This window comes from Parus major, chromosome 21 (genome assembly GCF_001522545.3).
Source record: "Parus major isolate Abel chromosome 21, Parus_major1.1, whole genome shotgun sequence".
NCBI lineage: Eukaryota > Metazoa > Chordata > Aves > Passeriformes > Paridae > Parus > Parus major.
The window spans coordinates 7,205,181-7,221,776 of NC_031789.1; the positions used below are offsets into that span (position 1 = coordinate 7,205,181).

General features: G+C 42.9%; 1 protein-coding gene across 9 annotated transcripts in view; it reads left to right on the forward strand.

Moving 5' to 3' along the window:
* KIF1B (kinesin family member 1B) overlaps positions 1-16,596 on the forward strand; it is a 75,288-nt gene that overhangs the window by 33,424 nt on the left and 25,268 nt on the right. For 6 of the 9 annotated variants that reach the window (XM_015648277.3, XM_015648280.3, XM_015648279.3 and 3 more), the window contains 5 exons: positions 8,010-8,106; positions 8,864-9,012; positions 9,275-9,453; positions 10,441-10,578; positions 11,263-11,511. In XM_015648277.3, the coding sequence (XP_015503763.1) occupies positions 8,010-8,106; positions 8,864-9,012; positions 9,275-9,453; positions 10,441-10,578; positions 11,263-11,511 (812 nt within the window). Of the gene's footprint in view, positions 1-799; positions 5,596-8,009; positions 8,107-8,863; positions 9,013-9,274; positions 9,454-10,440; positions 10,579-11,262; positions 11,512-16,596 lie in introns of those variants that run through there. The other 3 variants (XM_015648283.3, XM_015648284.3, XM_015648285.3) reach the window with 2 other exon arrangements.

Genomic DNA, 16,596 nt, shown 5'->3' on the forward strand with positions numbered 1-16,596 from the left:
TCTTTAAACTAAGCAACAAGGTGCCAAATGGAAAAAAAAAAAAATCAAACAAACCACAACCCACCTCTGAAACTCTGATTCTGGATATTCTTCTAGCTTGTAGCAAGTCCTGGAGTACGAACCACTCTCTTCGTCTGTTATAGTGGCACTTACAGTCCTTTTAACATTGAACCTTTCAGCTGCTTCTGTTTCATTTTTTCCTGTCGTCTAACACTTCTCTGGCTGCTGTTGTAGTGAAATGGATTCTAAACTTGAGCATCCCTGCAACCACGTGCAACGTTACTAACCAGTGTTAACCCGACTTACTCTGGCTGCTCATGACATCTGTGATGGTTTTGTGCTCACCTTTCTGGGGAGGATTTGCTGAAAGAAGCAACAGCAGTCACCAAGGCAAATGTGTGTGGCGGGGAATTGCATGTCTCTGTAGCATATGTGAAGTGCAGCTTACACTTGGTTTTAAGATTTAAAACCAGGAACTTGGTTTTATTTGGTCTGTTCTAAGGTGTTGGAAGGGTTTGGGAGGGGAGAGTTCAGATTATCAGCTACTTTGAGATGACAAGATTTAAATGTAATGTTAATCTTTATTTAGTGAAGAGCTCCAATTTTGACAGCCTATGACTCTTGAAGATACATTTTAATGCTGTAACATTCAGTCTTCAGGGACCTCCTTATCACTTGTTCTATTTTTATTTTTGATTTAGTTTTCTTTGCCTGCTACTTCTTGTTTAGCTTTTCCATTTTCTTACAATTTTAATTTTGGTTATTTTGGGGCCACTTCTTGATTTTTGTTTTTCCAAAGGATGCAGACTCTGATAGTGGGGATGATTCGGACAAGAGATCGTGTGAGGAGAGTTGGAGACTGATCACTTCCCTGAGAGAGAAGCTGCCCCCCAGCAAGCTCCAAACCATTGTAAAAAAGTGTGGCCTCCCCAGCAGTGGGAAGAAACGAGAACCTATTAAAATGTACCAGATACCCCAACGCCGACGCCTTAGCAAAGACTCCAAATGGGTCACCATCTCAGACCTAAAGATTCAGGCTGTGAAGGAGATATGCTATGAGGTAGCACTCAATGACTTCAGGCACAGTAGGCAGGAGATTGAGGCTCTGGCCATTGTTAAAATGAAAGAGCTTTGTGCCATGTATGGGAAAAAAGACCCAAACGAGCGCGAGTCGTGGCGAGCTGTCGCTCGGGATGTCTGGGATACAGTAGGAGTCGGAGATGAAAAGATTGAAGATGTAATGGGCAACGGTAAAGGAATTACTGATGTGGATGACCTAAAGGTGCACATAGACAAATTGGAAGATATTTTGCAAGAGGTGAAGAAGCAGAACAACATGAAGGATGAAGAGATCAAAGTTCTCAGAAATAAAATGCTAAAAATGGAGAAGGTTTTACCCCTGATAGGGTCTCCAGACAAAGCTCAGTCAACAGTAGCTAACGCTAAGTCTCCAAACTCTGCGGGTGCGGTGGATGTGGACAAGAAGCCGGCAGACGAGGCAAAGAGGAGCGAGAACGATGATCTTGCTAAAGAGGAGCGTGTGTCTCAGTTAATGGCAGGTGATCCGGCTTTCCGACGTGGCCGTTTGCGTTGGATGAGGCAAGAACAGATCCGATTTAAAAATCTGCAGCAGCAGGAAATAGCGAAACAGCTTCGTCGGCAGAATATGCCTCACCGGTTTATTCCACCTGAAAATCGCAAACCCCGCTTCCCTTTCAAAAGCAATCCCAAACACAGGAACTCGTGGAGTCCGGGCACCCACATCATTATCACCGAGGATGAAGTTATTGAGGTTAGAATTCCGAAAGAAGACGATAAGAACAAAGATGAAGGCAAAGAGAAAGAGGGCAAAGCTCCTTCTAAAGATGCGCAGCAGCTGTGGAATCTCTCCGGCCCGCAGAGGAGTGCAGATAACATCCAGGTGAAGCGGCAGCATGTGCAGCAGCCGCAGCCGCGCTGGAGGAGCAACTCCCTCAGCAGCGGCTCGCACAAGGGACCGCGGCGCCCGGGCTCGGGCTCGGGCTCCTCCGGGGCGCTGCCGGAGCCGGAGCCGGAGCCGCAGGGCTTGCAGCGGCAGCGGCAGCGGCCCTGCACGGCCACGGGCCAGGCGGAGCGGCCGGGCCAGCACAGCCCGTTCGTGACACCCCCGCGCATGAGGCGCCAGCTGTCAGCCCCCAACCTGAAGGCGGGCAGAGAGACCGCGGTGTGACCGGGCTCGGGCGGCCTCCCCCGGGGCTCGGCCCGGGCCGGCTGCAGCCCGAGAGCCCCGGTACAAACACAAGGTACCGGCCCTGCGGCCCGGGCGCTCGGCCTGGCACTTCCCTTGCAGGTTTAACAGCATCCATTGGAAGAATATTCTGAAAAATTGTAAGAACTTTTTTCGTAGTCTAGAAGACTTGGAGGGAGGGAGGCAGAGGGGAGAATTTCCCGCTAGCTCATTTACCAAGTTGTTTTTTTTTTTTTGTGTGTGTCTTGAAGTATTTTTCTAATGCTGAAAATATCGTCTGGAACTTACCAAGTGCTACCTTCCTCCTGTGTTTTATGTAGACAATCAAAAGAGGAATTTAGTTTCTAGCATTGAATGTTTCTTGTGACTTTTTTCTTAGCAATAAGGAAACTGACCATCTGTTTATAAATGGATCTGGTTCTTCAGAACAGTATTTTCCACTCTTAACTCAATTTTTAATGGTAATAATAATCTATAAACCAAAATTGTTGGCTGACGAGATATGTGTCGCTTTTTTATAAAGAAATTAAGAAGAGCTGTTGGGTCACACCATGAGTAGATGTCTCTTCTTCTGCTCGAGTTCATAGTTATTGGTATGAAATTGCTGTGACAGTTAAACCATCCTGAATGGAATTTTATGTCAGAATATATATATAATGCTGAGGCAATTATTTGGAAATAGCTTTTTCTAATTCCCATTGTATCTCTAAATATAATAGGTTTTAATTGTTATACTGAGATTGTGGAAAGGAACTAGGATTTTTCACCACTCTGGTGCACTCAAAAAGCTAATTCTTTTATTTTATGTTTTCTGCTTTCTCAGACATGAGTCTGGGAGATGTTCTTGAAATAGTTATTCTTAGGAAGATTTATAAATCACTACTTTATATTGGCCGAATTCTCCTGTGAGATGGGAGAATTGAACTGTTTCATCTTAATGTGATACCTCATGTTAGTGCCTCTGGTCTTGGATTAAACTTGAATTCAAGACTTGTTTAATAAAGGAGAAGGCTGCTTTGACAAGAAAGTAAGATTCATTTTCCTTCTCCCACACTAAAAATGCGAGTTAAAACCTTTCATGTCTATTTTGCTCTGAAGGGGTTTGTGCTTGCAGGTGATTTGCAGTGATGCAAAGGCTTGCAATTCCTGCTTCAGATTGTTTCAAGCAAATGGCTGAAAAACCAGTGATTCAGGAATAGGCTTTGAGGTTTTGTCTCAATTGGAGAGTCTCAACCTTAGTGATACGGTATTTTTTTCTGAGTTTCCAAAAGTGCAAGACAAAGTTGTCTTACTTTGAAAACCCATGGCCTTAACTGTAAGCCAATAGAAATATTTGAGGACTTCTTGCGCTCTTAAATTTAACTTGAATAAATTTTCAAAAACAAAATTGGCCACTCTACCACATTTGGTAAGGTAGGTCCACTTTGCAGTGTATTTGTGCTGTTTTGCACAAGTATCCTGAATTTACTTGAGGTTGCTTATTTTTTTATAAAATATAAGCCCTACTTGTGTGTGGCTCAGTAGAGCTGTAGGTGAGTGGAAAGTGCCTTAAGCTTATTTTCCATATATTTTTTTGTCCTATCCTATTTTTCCCCTGCCTCAGCTGGGCATGTTGTAGGTGCTGTTGCAACACATGTGCCATTTACATATCAATTAATCAAGTGTCAGCTCTTAACTCTCAGCACATGTATCACTGATGTGATAGTGGCCTCTGCTGCAGGAGATTCAAAGTCAGTCCTGCAGCTCCTAAAAGAACAAACCAATCTGATCACTTGGGAGTTTTGCTTTATGGCAGGTTTAATTCTGTGTCCAGACCCGGCTTTGTAACTTGCATTTGTCTCGTGCTTTGGCTTACTTGAACAAAGGAAGTAAAGCATCATTTCCAAAACTGTCTTGATTCTTAAAGAAAAGAAGGCTTGTAGATGAACAATACTTTCTTCGAGCTTGAGGCCAAATTGCAGAATTAGTTTTGGGCTGCAAGTGATGTTTTGCTCTTGTCTTTATTTTAGAATCATGTTTTAGTAGTGCATTGCACTTGAGTTTTGTGCATGTCAAGCATAATGAGTTCTTACATATCCTCAGAAAGGCTTGGACTCTGTTAAAAGTGCATGCTTGGGAAAGCTCTCTCAATTCCATAGGAATATGTGAGCCAGACAGAGTTAGCCTGCGTGGGATAGGTCGTGGGAGGAGACCAAAGTAATTCAATGTCCTGTCCTGTGTTCTGGAGGATTGTGCTGCCTGTATGAAATCACCATGTGATTGAGCATGGAGTAACTCTGAGGTCCATGGAACTACGTGTACTGACACGAGCCTAAAACTCCTGCTACTTAATGCCTTAATGCTAAACACTACAATGTTTGTGCCAGCTTACTTCAGCTTCAAACTCAGAAAAGAACTCTGTAAATGCCTGCGTGGTGCTGGTGAGCAGTAGGTTGCCATCACTCTGTCCTACCCCACTGTTTTAGTGCAGCACTAGAAGAACAGCCCTGGCTGTTCTGCTGTATGATTTGACAGAACAGAAAAAGGACGGTCAGTGCCAGAATGGAGTCCAGTCTGCTTCAAGGAAGCAGCTTTTTTCCTGGTTCTTAGGAGGATATTTAAGAATTTGATATGAATTGCAGTGCAGCGCTTCATCTGATACAGGAAGCAGCGTGAGAACTGTGGGTCTCCTTGCACTATTCAGAAATACACACAACTCTCACTCCAAATCCTGTGTTAATGAAGTTAATGAACAGTGAGACAGCTGCTTCCATTGATGGCTGTGTGAAAAGGCTTTCAGGGTAATGGAAATGTGGCATCCATGGTGGAAGTGCTCTTTTACTAAGTTCACTTGCCTTTGCCAAGTGCTGCTGTGCTGTGCTTTGACAGCTGGCTTGGATCCACCTGTGCCTTTGGGATGGCTTCTCAAGGTTCTGTTCACTGGGACACTGGATTGGGGGGGTGGGATTAAATGCACATCACTAATGCTCCTCACTCAGATTGACTCCAACATCCTTCCTCAAGCAATCTGAATTTAGGGATCTGTCTAATTAGAGGATGCCATTTTTATCAGTACATTCAGCATAGTTTCAATACCTCCCTCTCTGTATCCTTTATATGTTGAATTTTTTTTTTTTTATATGTTGAAATTTTTCTTGGATATTTCCCATTAAATCTCTTCAGGAACTGCCACATGAGAAATCTATGCTGTGTAACTATTTGTACTGTAAAGAAAGCAGTGAGCTGCCTTTGAATTAAATGGGATTTTCAGATCTGTCTATTGTTTTGGGTTGTCTGAAGAGCAAGTATCTGCCTTGTGAAAAGCAGAACTGGTTTGTATTGTAACAAGTGCTCTTTCAATAAACGATGAAATACTCTTGTAAGTGTCAGACTTGTCTCAGTGAAATGGAAATGAAACTTGACTGCAGGCTTGTCCTGCTTTTATTTTTTATCTTGGGGTTGGGCTTGTTCCAGCAGAGTTAAAAAAGGTTTTTTTAATTGTTCCTCAGTCTGATTCTTGTAAGTTCATCCAGCCTGGTGTTTCTGCTGCTACGTGGAAAGCAGCAAAGCAGACTTGTGTCCATCTCAGACAGCTTATTTAAATTCAATATAAAAGAAAATAAGAGCTTTTTGTAGTACAAGGAGCTATAAACCATTCCTGTCTTCAGTAGTGTTCCATTGTACCATCCTGTGTGCTGCTTATCTAAATTCTGGAAGAAAACAGAGAGCTGGCTGTTCTCCATTTATTTGCTCATTGAAGACAAAATAAATGGACTTTTCTGTGCACCTCAAATGCAGGGGAGAGTCACAGGGGCAGTACCTTGGCAGACATCACGTTTCACTTGTTGTGGTGCAGTGTTCTGCTCTGACTGGTCCAGTCTGGTCTTTAAAAGCTTTGTCTGGTCTGAGTGTACGAGGTGTGGCTTTGTTGGTGGGTTGGGGTCTTTTTGTTTGTTTTTTTTTTTCCAACCCATTCCCTCTTCAGCTTTTCAGTTTCTCGAGAGGAATCTTGAAAGATTCTATTAAAACACAACTTGAAGAGCTTTCAGTCTCTACAATCTAGCTGCTCAAAATGACATTATTGACTTCAGGCTACAGAAAAATAAATTATTTTGCCTTTCCTTGCAAATGAGAGAAGCTTATTTATGTCACTTTGGATCTGACTAGTTTTATCTTGGTTTCAAATGTAATAGCATGGAATGGGGGAAATAGATCCAAAAAGTGCCTTTATGTTAAACAAAATAAACAAAATATGCTGGGCATTTCAGAAGGGTAGATAAGTCTGATTCTTCATGAGACGTCTCATGGAGTCTAGAATAGATTTTTGGTGATTCTTTAAGGATTTCAGAGTGAATATCAAAAGAAAGGATATGTGTTTGTTTTGTCTGCAGTACTTGTACACTTCCTGTGTAAGTAGCCAACTTATGGTGAATGGAGCAGAAACAAATGAAGAAGGAGCATTTTAGCCAAATGAAATATTCAAGAGGAAATTAGAAAATTAAAATGCAGCCATCATATGAAGGCCATATGAAAGTTCAGTTTTGCTCTCAGGGACATTGAACTCGTGGTGTTCAAAATCCTGCACTTTCTAAGGGCACAGCTACTGTTTGTTAATGCTATTTTCAGAAAATGTTACTTATGAACCTGAAGGAATGTTCTGGAGGTGTATCTCCTTTCCAAGGAGAGTCTAAAGCCTTTCTGACTGAAGCTGCTTTAAATTGACACAATCATGCTGTGGTTAAGTAATGCAGCTCGTTAGGTGGGATGCTTACGTGGGGTGGAAGGAAAATATAAAGCTTTTACTCTGCAGCTCTTGGACTTAAGAACATACTATTGCAAACTGGCCATTGGAGAAGAATTTTAGGGTTTGGAACCGTGGAAGAGAAGGTTGGAATACAAGATGAGAGGCTTCAAGAATTCTTAAGAACTCAGCAAGACTCATAGTGAATTGTATAAAAATCTTGAGAAACCAGTTTAATTTGTGTAATATATGCCAAAGTTTTATCTTTAAAAAATACCCTAATGGGATAGGCTTTGAGATCAAGAGCACTGTGACAGAGTCTGTTCCAATTTTTATTTGCTTTACCAGTAAATAATAAAAGGCTCATTAGGTTTCAGTAGCATTTATTTCAAGTCACAATAAGGTCTGAACAGAAGGAAGAAAGTGCTCTTGTACCAGAAGCTATTGCTGAAGTGTTCCTCATGGGGAAGCCACTGCACAGACTTCTCTGCCAGGACAGTGCTGGTATTTTACCTTCTGATGTATTAAGTACACACGTGAGAGAGCACTACTTAGATGCCATGGGGAAAATCTAATTGAAAACGAAGTTTCAATTAGAAACTAAGCTTCCCCCATTAATATCTGAAATAATTTATTTTTTTTGGTATAAAAAGGCAAATTAATGGTGCTGATAATCCTTCTGTTAGAGAAAATAAATGTGAATAATCCTCCTCTTTCAAATTTATTTTTGCGTTTTTCTCTATTTCTGCCTCTTTTCCAAGTCTCTGAAAGCAGCAGGCAGCTTCCAAATAAAACCCCTTTCTTCCTGTCTTTAGCAAAAAGCCCACTAAAAGAACATCCTAAACCTTTCCCTCTTCTGGACACTGTGAACATGTAAATGTGGTGATTTTATAAACCAGCTCTTCTGTCTTAGCTGTGTTGGGCTGTGTGTTCTGTTTCCAAGGGAGAGTTGCAGTGTTGCTGTGTGACCTGGCAGCACTCCTGCAGGGTCTGTGTCTGTCACTCTGAGCTTCCTGCTGCCTCCTGTCTGTCCTCCTACACAGTGTCTCCTCTTTCCCACAGGACTATGAGAGTAAGCTGCAGGCCCTCCAGAAGCAGGTAGAGACACGGTCCTTGGCAGCTGAAACAACAGAGGAGGAGGAGGAGGAGGAGGAGGAAGGTGAGTTTGAAGCTAAAAATATTTTGGATATAGACAAGCCCAAAGGGGCAGCTGCTGTATCATCTCTTGTAATAGATTGGAAACTCGTTTTGGGAAGGCACAAAACACTGTAAGTTCTTGATCTGTAATCCTCTCAGCATCGAGATTTCAAATACCTATTTGTAGAATACGTTCCACATGAACAGGAGACGTGTCTTCAAATACAACTGGTGCACAAACTGGATTAGTTTTACCCCAAGCTTTGATTTGGTGCTCTTGAAGGAATCTTTCTCTTCCTGGCACTGAAAGAGCTCAGATGTCTTAAAACAAAATAACACTGTTGCCTTTGTTTCCTTCTTTTGATTTTAAAGTTTCTCTTTCTTCCTTGCTAGGAATTCTTAGAATGCTGTGACCTGTCTGTGTAACTCCATTTTGGGACACTAGATAATTTATTATTCCAGTTATACTTGCTCTCATTGCACTCTTTTCAGCATTTGCCTTTAATAGTTGCCAAATAACTTAAAATAATAGGAGCAGAAAAAAAATTGTTCTTCTGTTCCAAATCTAATTTACGTGATCATTAATCTCCACTGCTAATGTTGAGGAAGTCTGAGTCCAGTTTTTCCACAACGAATAATGAAAGTGTAGGATTTTGTTCTCTGTTCTTCCAGAAATTGTGTTGGGAGCTTGATGGCCCAGTCAGCAGGAGTATAAGATATGGCATGTGATGGTTTTGAGAAGAAGCCACGTTATTTCTCTGTTTCTTTGCTTTTCCCAGTGCCCTGGACACGCCATGAGTATGAACTCGCCCAGTGGGCTTTCAGGAAGTGGAAATTCCACCAGTTCACTTCACTGAGGGACCAGCTCTGGGGAAATGCAGTGTATCTGAAGGAAGCCAATGCAATCAGTGTGGAGTTAAAGAAAAAGGTAGGGACATGCAGAGCCACTTCTTGAATTTTCTGACCCATCAGTTTTGATTGTACAATCCTGCTGTAAATGCTCTGAGTCACTTGTAATCTTTAAAACTGTATGTCTCTTGCTTATTAATTTGGGCTGTAAAAAAAAACCCCAGAAAATTGTAAAGAAAACCAGAAAATTGTGAGGCTTTGATGTGGGCTTGTGTCTGACTGAAGATCCCTCCCCAGCCCCTGGCTTGTCAGGACCAAAGCAGTGTGTGTGTTGTGTGCAGGTGCAGTTCCAGTTTGTCCTGCTCACGGACACGCTGTACTCGCCCCTGCCCCCGGAGCTGCTGCCCGCGGAGCCGGAGAAGAGCCGGGAGCGCCGGCCTTTCCCCCGCACCGTGGTGGCTGTGGAGGTGCAGGACCTGAAGAACGGAGCAACACATTACTGGTCCTTAGAAAAACTCAAGTATGTGAATAGTATTAGAGAACGAAATTCTCTGTGTCCAAGGAACTTCACTCAAAAATTCCCTCCCTTGCTGTTCCTTATCTGTTTCTGTTTTTCCTGTGTCTTCCCAAACTTTCTAGACAGTGTGGGATGTTCTAAATACCAACTTTCCAGATTGTTTGAACAAGTGCACTTTTCTCCAGCTTCTCACCTTACCTTCACATCTAATTTTTGTAATTTGAGGTTAGATTTATCTTTTAAATGTAGTAAGATTCATCATAGCTCATCTCTCTGCATTACTTCTTTTTTCAGTCCTTTCACTGTAATAATTTCCTTGCCACCTGCTTATATAACCTGGCAGGATAGGACATAATTTATGATAAAAATCTTAAATAAAGAAGATTCTGTTTCTATGGAAGCTACACAAATTCTGACCACAGTCTGAATTTTCATCATGTTCATCACATGTAAATGACATTTCTTTTCCCCATTCTCTATATATTGACTGAAGGGCTTTTCCCTACTAATGGCTGCCAGACAAAGGATCTTGCAGTGTGGAACACTTGTTTCCTTCAATAAAATAGATGAATAATTAGAGTCTATAATGGAATTGGTTCACTTTTGAATCAAAATGCCAACATTTCTAGAATGGAATGCAAAGAACTGCTGAAATTACTCAGCAACATGGTCTGATGTAAAAAGGGAAGCAAAAAATATGCCAGAATTAGATGTGAAAGAGGAATATTTAGAAGTGAATTGAAATCCATGATTTATGTAAGCTTCTGCAGTGACCTTGCCTTGTGCTCAGAGGGCTTAGCTGAAAAAAATTTTCCCAGAATCTCTAAAATTTTGGGGAATTAGTGAAGCACCAAACTTAGGGTGCAGCGTTCTCTGTTTGTGGGTGTGATTTGGTCCAGGTGAAATCAGTGAGGTGAACACTTCCCTTGGTGTTCTCTGTCCCTTTGACTCCCTGTCTCCTAAGCGTGTTTCCCTGCTGTGTCGTGGCAGGCAGAGGCTGGAGCTGATGCGGGAGATGTACGACCGGGCGGGGGAAGTGGCCTCCAGCAGCCAGGAGGAGCCCGAGGGCTCCATGACCGGCAGCGACCCCTTCTACGACCGCTTCCACTGGTTCAAGCTCGTGGGCAGGTACGGGCCAGCACCTCCGTGCTGCTGCAGCTCTGTCTGAGCCTGGGCTGTTGGACAAACCGACACAGCCTCTGTGTCAGCTGCCTCTTGTCTTTCAGGGAATAGTTAAATACCGTTAAGAGTAGAAAATGCGCTGTAGAATGTTGCCAGCTTAGGTGTCTGATAGAATCTGCTTTCAGTAAGTTATAAATCTATTTTAAAATAATATAACCGGCTAAGTTCTATCTAAAGTCACTGGAGCAGAGCTGTGAGAATACGAAGAACACTGGAAAAGTGGTCCAGAGTCTCTCATATGTGTGGTTCAGACAGTTTTGCCATACCCTAGGGAAGTGTCTGATGGGATTCTTTAATATTTCCTGCTGTTGGCTGCGCCTTTACAATATTTTTATTTGCAGAACTGCTGTGTTGGAAATAGGAAATGTAGCTCTGTTAAATGGATGTCCTCTCAAGATCTATACGCTCAGCCATGTTTCTATTTCCTTTGCATTTGCTTCCTGCTCTGTTCAAGGACACTCTTTTCCCTGACTTTGTTGGCAAGCCCTTCCCTGGCATTTGGCCGCGGCCCAGGTGGTTTGAAGCCGTTGCTCGTTGTTGAGGGGTGTCTGTGCTGATGGCAGCAGAGGGCTGTTAGTGCAGGTTGTGTGTGCTGACCCTGTTAATCGCTGTCCGTTCGCTGATGTGCAGCTCCCCCATATTCCATGGCTGCGTCAACGAGCGCCTGGCCGATCGCACGCCCTCCCCCACTTTCTCCACGGCCGACTCCGACATCACTGAGCTGGCAGATGAGCAGCAGGATGAGATGGAGGACTTTGATGATGAGGCCTTTGTGGATGACACTGGCTCCGACGTTGGGACTGAGGAGGGATCAGACCTCTTCAATGATGGGCGCGACCCGTTTTACGACCGATCCCCTTGGTTCATTTTAGTGGGAAGGTTGGTGAGGTTACTCTGAGAATGGCCAAAAGGGACCAGCTCTTGCTGCAGACTGCAATGGCTTTGCCTTGTGCTACATAGATGGTCAGTCCAGCCGAAAAATCCATGCCCATAAATTGGAATTGCCAGAGAATGAGTGTAGTTCAACATTAAGTTTTAAATTCCTGTGTCTGGGGCCATGAAGACCTAAGTAGTAATTGAGAAAATAATCCTTAGCTGCAACAGAGTGAGTAAATCTAGAGAGAGAGAGAACTGTCGCAGCTTGGAATGAACAGGGGTTTGTATACAGTATTTGCACTTCTATAGAGTTCCCTGTTTAGCTGTTGCAGGGTCACTAATATAGAATTGTAGTGTGTTATTGTCTTCCATGGAAGAGAATCTGACTGTGGCAGGAAGTCTTTCAGTCCAAACCCAGAAATCCGTTTCTTTTGAAAACAGGTGTAACATCTTCTGCATATGAAAAGATTAGGAGAAAGAAGAATGGTCATTTCTGGGTGAGGGAAAGTGTTCTGTGAGATGATTTGGCATCTCAGATGGTGCTTGACTCCGTAGCCAGTATTACACAGTGAAAGGTCATCAGCATTGAAATTCACTGGCTGTGTTTTTCAGTGTTTTCCCCAGGCACTATGCTTGAATTTCTGAAACAAGTTTGCTTGATGTATTTTGGAATATTGCCGAGCTTTCCAGAACAGAAGGAATGAGGGCATTATCAGACCTCAGTTTGTGGTGTAGACTCCTAAGGACAGCAAGTTAGACTATTGGAATGTAGTTATTTGCACTGTTTCTTCAGTAACAGTCTTGCTAACACAGATTTCTCATTACAAGAAACAGAAACATTTTTATTTAGTGGCTTGGCTTCTCTCTCTGCTTCCCACTCCCCCTATGATGCTTTTGTGCTTCCTTGCTTACCCTGTAAGCCAACATCCTCATTAAGGTGCTTGCCACTGGCGTGGTACAAAAAAAACCTCCATGGCCAGCAGAAGGGAGGGACAAAGGAAAAGGGGCCAAAGCTTGGCTTTATCCTTCTCTGTAAGCAGGAAAGACTTCAGGATCAGGATGGTGGGATCTTGATGCAGTTTCCTCAAATGCAGGGCACTTGTTAGCTTAATTCAAGAAAAAGAGAGGTTGAGATTGCTGGTCTTTATCAAACTTTGAGTTCAGTGTAGTGCGTTTGTCTAACCTCAGGCTTTGTCTGTAGTGAAACTTGGAACTTCCTTGATCCAGTTTTTGAAAAAAAAATGACTAAAGTTGCAAGAAACTGTGTTAGTCCTCTGTGATCTCTGAATCTGTGCCCTTAACCTGCAGTGCCTGGTTGCACATTTCACAGAACCTGATTATCTGGTTCAGGTGGGGAGGCAGTTTGGGAAAGGCATCTGTGCTGCTTTGGGCTGGCTGTCAGTTCCTCGGAGCCCAGGGCTGCTCCGTGTGCCCCTGGAGCTGGGAAAGAGCTGAGCTGTTCCTGCTCACTCACAGACACCTCAGGAAGCACAGCACAAGCTGAGCAAATAGAGTGTGTAATGAAAACTCTGGTGTGTCCTGGCAGCACACAGCTCACTTCCCTTTCCCTGTTCCTTGGGGAGTTGTGAGCTCTGTCTCTGGTGGGACACGTGGAGCTGCAGCGCTCTGAGCTGTGAGTACAGAGCTGGGAAATGCTGAGGAATGACACTTGGCTCCTGTTGTGAGGCTGGAGAGCTGAGAGGCTTTTTCTGAGCTGTTGGTTTCTATTGTTCCTGTTGTTCTGTCAGCAGAGGCTGTTAGACTGTCCAGCACCACTGAGTGGGAGAGTTCTGCCTTTGAGCAGCACCTTACAGCTACCAGGGGTGTGTCCATCTACACAGGTACTGTCTTGAGCACAAGGCAGAGTTCAGTTTGTAACAAAACCAGAAATCCCTATCACTTCCAGCTGTGTACTGGTTGATATGCTACAGAATGTGAAGGATGAATAAGACAATTTTTAGTATTTTTAGGGGTTGTCAGCAATAACAAGTGCAGGTCATGAAGGAGGGGAGGAGGAGAAATGGATCATGTAGTTATCCAACTCCCTGGCCATCACGGTTACTTTCTTTTCTCTCTCTGTGCTAGGACTGTGTTTTATTTGTATCTCTTAAAGAAAAGAAAAAAGAGCTGGTCCCTTTAGCCATCTCTTCTGGCATGCTGGGTTCTTCAAGGCTGATTCTATTTAATGGTGTGACATATCAAGCATTTCTTTTGTTTTTTAAGGGAGGTGGGAGAGGACTATGGGATATTTTATTGAAATCCTAAATGTGTTTATTTTAAAAATATTTGCCATCATTCTGAGTTCTGTTGGTTTTGTTTTGGTTTTTTACAAAATTGTGTTTGTTAAATTTAATTTCTAGTTTTGTTGTGAGTATGCCATTTTACCTCACCAATCTTTCTGCTAATCCAGCCCCCTCTTTCAGTCTGCTGGGCTAAGTGCAGGGGGACACTAAGGGGCTCTCTGGGGAGTGGGAGTCCTCATGCATGTGGGAAGAGGAGGAGAACCCTAAGATTTGATCCACTCCTCACTTGGCACTATCCATGATGAAGCAGCTGGAATGGCACTGGCAGCAGCAGTGCTGCATAACCCAGCTCTGTTCTGGTGCAGCACACGTGCAGTTGCTCTCCACTCTACAGAAGAGATGCAGCATTTTCATCTGCAAACAGGAAGCTGAAAACTTTCTTGCATTCTGTGCTTTTCCTTCTCTAAGTTAAAATAATTCCAGTGAACCAGGTGGCTGGATGGAAGCAAACTGAGGAAGAAGAGAGATATTTTTTTCCTTGGGATGGTCACATGGTAATGGTTAATCCGACAGAATGCTTTGGCTGTCACGTGTTGAGCAGCACCTTCAGAACTTTTGCCCTGCAAATAAACATATATTTTTATTTTTCATGCAGGTGATGCTTTCACTTTCCATTAGTTTGGCTTTGAAGGGAGAAGGCTCCTGCAATGCCTGACTCTTTTAGTTAGTGAGATTCCTGCTGTACACATCAGTGCAAGGCTCTTTGGATTCTGCTCTGTTGGGAAATGTCCTTTTTCCCTGGCTTGAAATGTGCTCTTCAAAGTGGGTGTGTTTTTCGTGTTGGGTGCAGAACCATGAACCTTTTGGAACCCCATCCCTGATCCAGTCCAAATGAACCAGTTTCAGGGACTGTTTTCCTGTGTGGATGGATGCTGGTTTCTCAGATGAGCATCACCTGCAATTCCAAAGCTAAAAATGAAAATGTTAAAGGGAAAAAGTAAAATTTAACTTCTCATTTACTTGAAATTTAGCCTCTTCTCCCTTCCCCTGCTTTATCAGTGCTTACCTCACTTTGAAGCAGACTGAAAAGGAATTAAATCCTAATCTTAGTGAAGTGTTATGTTGTAGTTTGTTTTTTTGTTGTTGTTGCTGTATGTTTTTTTTCATTTTTTTGTTTTGCTACATTATAGCTGTATTAATCATCCTCTTCTCTATTCATTTTGTCACCACTTGTTTTTTAGTAGCATTATTTTTGTGTCCTTGGTTCATGACTGACACCTGTTTGACTTCCATGTCATTTCAAAATAATTCATTCATCCTTGGAAGGGGCACATGAACCCAAGGAGCAGCATCTCCCTTTTGTCATGCAGGACTTTCCCCAGGAATGTCAAACAATTACAGTTATAAATTACAGGAATTAATTATATATAATACTAAAGACTAATAAAAAGAATTGTAAGGAGGAAATTAGTTAAACAAATTACTATTGTTTGGTGTAATTTAATGTGCATAAACTTATTAAAATTGCATAATTAGTCACTTTAAATTTAATGACTGGTAAAACCAATGGTTAAATTTCTGTGCATCTCAGTACTCTTCTGAGCTCTGAAACAGCTCATTCAATAAAGAAAACCTTCCATATTTCCCCCTTGTTAAGAGCTGTTCTTCAGCTGACTTGTTGAGCTTCTCAACATTTATTGCTTTGCTCAGGCTAATTCCACTGAAGTGTGATGCTTTAAAAACTGCTGCAATTCATTGCAGAAACATAAAATAATAACTTTAGTCTGGCTTTTAATTAAAATTTTACAATTAAATTGGTTACTTTACTGCTCCAAAGGAGACCCTGTTCCTATATAACTTCAGAGTTAGTGAATGGCAGGATCATCCCCTATGGGGCCTAAGTGCTGCTTTTCCTTTTGGAAACTGTAATTTCTGAGTGGTTGCTCTAGAGCAGTGCTGTCATGTCTTATTTGTTATGTTTTGTGTTTTCAAAGAAAGAAATAAAATGCTCCTAAAGAGTTTTACCTGTGAAGACTGTCAGTCTTCACCATCTGTACAGTCAGTGAATCTCCCAAGAAACCTAAGTCATGACTTAGGGTTTATTGTGGGTTTCTGATTATTCTGCACACAATGTTACCAAAGGAATATAGAAGAGAGAAAACATTCAGTCAGTGTGTTTATAAAAGAGTGTTTTTATATGTTCAGTAAAAAATTGAGGCTGTTTGAGCACAGTAGATCAATTCCTTTATAATTTATCCCTTCCAGCTACCTCATTCTTTGTAATCAGTAGTTCCCTGATAGATTCTGTCAGCTTTCTAACAGCTCCATTCACATCTCCAGTTACCTTCCATACAGCCATCCTCTCTCCCTGAGCCTGTAACTCATTCCTGTGAGCCCTGCAGCCCAGCAAGCTCAGATTGTTGGGCTGCACTGGGATGGAGCCAGGAGCTCCTGTGTGTGTGCAGGGTGGATCCAGGAGCTCCTGTGTGTGTGTGGGATCCAAGAGCTCCTGTGTGTGGGCAGGGTGGATCCAGGAGCTCCTGTGTGTGTGTGTGGGATCCAGGAGCTCCTGTGTGTGTGTGCAGGGTGGATCCAGGAGCTCCTGTGTGTGTGTGTGGGATCCAGGAGCTCCTGTGTGTGTGGGATCCAGGAGCTCCTGTGTGTGTGTGCAGGGTGGATCCAGGAGCTCCTGTGTGTGAACAGGATGGAGCCAGGAGCTCCTGTGTGTGTGGGATCCAGGAGCTCCTGTGTGTGTGTGTGGGATCCAGGAGTTCCTGTGTGTGTGGGGGGGATCCAGGAGTTCCTGTGTGTGTGTGTGGGATCCAGGAGCTCCTGTGTGTGTGTG